Source organism: Zerene cesonia, chromosome 26 (genome assembly GCF_012273895.1).
Source record: "Zerene cesonia ecotype Mississippi chromosome 26, Zerene_cesonia_1.1, whole genome shotgun sequence".
Classification (NCBI taxonomy): Eukaryota; Metazoa; Arthropoda; class Insecta; order Lepidoptera; family Pieridae; genus Zerene; species Zerene cesonia.
Genome location: NC_052127.1, coordinates 2162649 through 2166459, shown reverse-complemented (window position 1 = coordinate 2166459; position 3811 = coordinate 2162649). Strand labels below are relative to the sequence as shown.

General features: G+C 32.9%; 1 protein-coding gene across 1 annotated transcript in view; it reads right to left on the bottom strand.

The window, feature by feature from the left end:
* Nucleotides 1-1097: 1097 nt before the first annotated feature.
* The window catches only part of LOC119836933 (40S ribosomal protein S7), a 4775-nt gene continuing 2061 nt past the window's right edge, over nt 1098-3811 (bottom strand). Inside the window, exons 3-5 of the mRNA XM_038362404.1 lie at nt 3282-3466; nt 1982-2129; nt 1098-1201 (exon numbers count right to left, since the gene is read on the bottom strand). Coding sequence (XP_038218332.1) covers nt 1124-1201; nt 1982-2129; nt 3282-3466 — 411 coding nt within the window. The 3' untranslated portion in view covers nt 1098-1123. The remainder of the gene's footprint in view (nt 1202-1981; nt 2130-3281; nt 3467-3811) is intronic.

Sequence of the window (3811 nt, the reverse complement as noted above, 5' to 3'; positions counted from 1 at the left end):
AAGAGGTTCTTTGCATTTAATATTTCTTTCCAATTATTTGTTGTATTATGGTATAATTTCAATTCAAGGATTGAGGGAAATTAAAATATCTAATTTCTTCATTGCTTAAATACAAATTACCTAGATTATTTAGAATGTATAACATCATTTGATTGAGTGATTATATATTGTGACTTGCAGATGTTCTTCATAAATATGAAATTTGTTAATCAAGGAATGGATCGCATTTATAAGATGTTTATTTTGTCTCGCCTAAACCGTTTTCATAAGCTCTCTGTGTACTACCGTTGTAGAAACGTATAAATGGACTGAAATATACTAATATATGTGCATTTGAGTTTTATTTACACTACTAATAGTGTTTTACTTTACATGTTTAGCCTTGTATTTTAGTTAAAACTGGCTGGATATTTTAACGCCTTGTGGTACATACATGTACCTCAAATCATTACACACGGAATAATAATAACGATTAATTCTTCTGATATTTTAATCTGATGGTTTTTAACTTAATAAGGATTTATGCACATTAGTCTAAGAGCTCGTATAAGGTCGACCTTCTAATCTATTTATAGGAGTTTCTAAATCAAAAATATTTCGAAAAGCAGGTCTCTTGTTACCAGATGGGTGAAGATCGACCTCATACGGTCTCCTCTAAATACATATTGTATTTTATAGATATGAAAAAAGCAAAATGAATTAGGAAATGAGGAATTACAAATTCTTATTTAGGCAAAAGTGTAATCCCATTTTGCTACAAAAATCATATCTTTAAATATCACATCAATTAACGCAAAGCCCTCCCCCCCCCCAAGTTAGTCTCACCTATACTAACTTTATTAATCAATTTATTTTCAACAAGATAATTTTAAAAGCTCACTTTAAAAACTTTTAAACCAGCCATCGCCCCCTTTGACCCATTTCAACGCGTCCAAGATTTTTTTGGACCTCTTACCACCACTGGTGTTGTATCCGCACTAGGCTTATTATATTTTTTATATATTTTATTGTACTCATTTTAAAAGCAACACTGCAATATAAAAACTACATGTATAAGGTTTCTCTGTTATAACAGGTTTTTGTTAAAAAAAGACGACTAGTTTTTAAAATTTATTGTAAAAGTTTACAAGTAGGGTTCGGGGAATTCAAATGTGACTTCGCGTCCCGTTAGCTTCTTGTATACTGACTGGAAAGTGTCCACCTGTTGGCAATAACAAAATATATTAATATTAGTATGTAGAAATAATAACCTATTACACATGTAATTGTTATTTTCATATTGTTTTATACAAACACACTACAGAACTTTTTAATGTAGTTTTGAATATAACATAATTACACAAGCACATCTAAAGATATTAAGAAGCTCAATATATAATAGTCAATAGACAGACCTCGGATATATTACAGAAAAATATCTAAAATTGCGTTACATAAACCCGTCAGCAAAATAATGCCGATACCACAGTTCACAACACTAGTGCAGTATGTCAATGCCCCAGTGCAGCTGTCCATCATTTATAAAAACTTAAAATTAATCGCGATTTCTTCATGATATTTATTTCAATGTTAAATAACTATCGTTATTTACCCTAATGTTTCGAACACCAGCAATAAATAATTGTGAGTACAACTTTGTAATGTACAAGTCATTATAATGGCTTCGCCCAGATCAATATTTGGAAAATAAAATTTGTATACTACTTATATAAACGCGAAATTTTGTAAGTATAGATGTTTGTTACTCTTTCACGAGAAAACTGCTATCGTATGTATATGAAATTTGGTGCAGATAACCTTCACACCGGTACCACGTTAGTGACGCCACGGACTATAGCTAGGAGAGAATTATCTAATATTCTGGTTAAATTCTTGTCCATATCCATAGAAATATTTGTCACAAATCTCACAAACTTCTTGTGAAATATTTTTAACAGTAGTTCATATGAATATATAACTATATATAGATAATACCGCATACCTTGTGTTCAATGGTGGTCTGTTGGTTCTTGTCCAAGTGCACTTTGATGAGCTGCGAGCCGTCCAGCTTGATCCTGATGCGCTTGCCCACAATCTCGGCGGGGAACACCAGGTCCTCGAGGATCGCGTCGTATACTGACGTCAGCGTTCTGGAATGGATGTGTTATTCTTAAGTATAGAGCTTTTTTTCAAGAGTTCCTTTTTTTGTAAATTTGGTGTCGATTTTTAAAACTTTTTATACATTAGATTATCAATATATTTTTTGGATATTATTTTTATTGAAAAGAAATAAAGATTTACTTTAGTTTGATTCATCAGATTACAGCAAATCAATCAATGAAATAACACCATCAACTATATAAATAATCTATACTAATATTATAAAGCTGAAGAGTTTGTTTGTTTGTTGGAATGAGCTAATCTCGGGAATGACAGGTCTGATTTGAAATATTCTTTCAGTCTTAGATAGCCCATTTATTGAGGAAGGCTATAGGCTATATATGTACGGGCGGGCGTAGCCGGGGCGGCCCAATAGTAATAAATAAAATACAACTATATTTGTCTCTATACAACAATATTAGGTACATAACTTTTTAGTACATGGTAAGATTAATAATTAGCTGGAACCTGCGGCTTCAATTGCGTGGTGGTCACGTAAAACACGCCTATGCCTATGCCTGTGCAAATCCAAGATAGCTACGTGTGTATCAAATCGGTTCAACTGATTTCGAAAAAATAATAAGCAACCATAGTTCATACATCACATTTATAATATTAATAGAAAGGAGGATATAGGTCTCTCAATTTAATTACGATTGCTGTATCTATTCCTTTCTAGGAATTTTTATTTAGTGGAATAATAAAAAAGTACTAACATAAATTTAATCAAACTTCTACCCCACTTGTTATTGTGTTTCCATAGCAACGGGATCTGTTAAAATTTGGCATGCAAAAACCTAAATGTCATGCAGAATCTAGGATATTCTAAAGATCACACACAATGCAAGCCATATACTTAAGGTTTTCACAAATATAGCTCTACAACGAGCCATTATAATATTTAAATTAACTATTATTATATTATTCAGCTCACAGCGCATAGTGGTCACATTAAGTGAGGAATTAGTGTTGTAGTAACAAATTTTTTTCACTCAATGAGCATTTTTAGTCATAGCATAAATATATAGAAATATAATGTAATGACCATTCTCCATTGATTAAAAAAATACATCATTCATGTGTTTAACTTTGTGCGTGTGATTTATCAGTGCATAAGCACTGAAATCATAGGATTAGCTTACCTAGATCTGGGCCTCTTTTGTTTGTTGGCGACACGAGTCTTGTGGCTGGGCTTGGGCAGGATCTTCCTGTCACCAATGAACACGACATGCTTGCCACTGAACTTCTTCTCGAGCTCACGGACCAAACGGATCTGAATCTTTTGGAACTGCTTCAGCTTGGGCATCGGCACATAGATGATGATTGACTGGAATATTGATATATTTGTTAGGAAGCTTTGATGCAATGAACAATTAGGCATGTGTTTAAGGCCCTCAAGCATGAGGCATCTCACTGCTCTGGGCAATGGATGTAATTTTCAATTACGTGCTATTATAGAAAATTTTAATGAACCTTAGCTAGCACACTCTTTCTACCAAATTTCAGTAAAAAAGAATTACAATTTTATCAAGAAAAATTCAACTGAAATTCAATGTTACAAACCAAAACAAACTTCTCATCCTTTGTTAAAACTTTTTTTAACCCTTGGCATGCCTGGTAGGGTCTGTCAGACCCACACCAACGCGCGAACCGTTGTAGTTCATTTAAATTT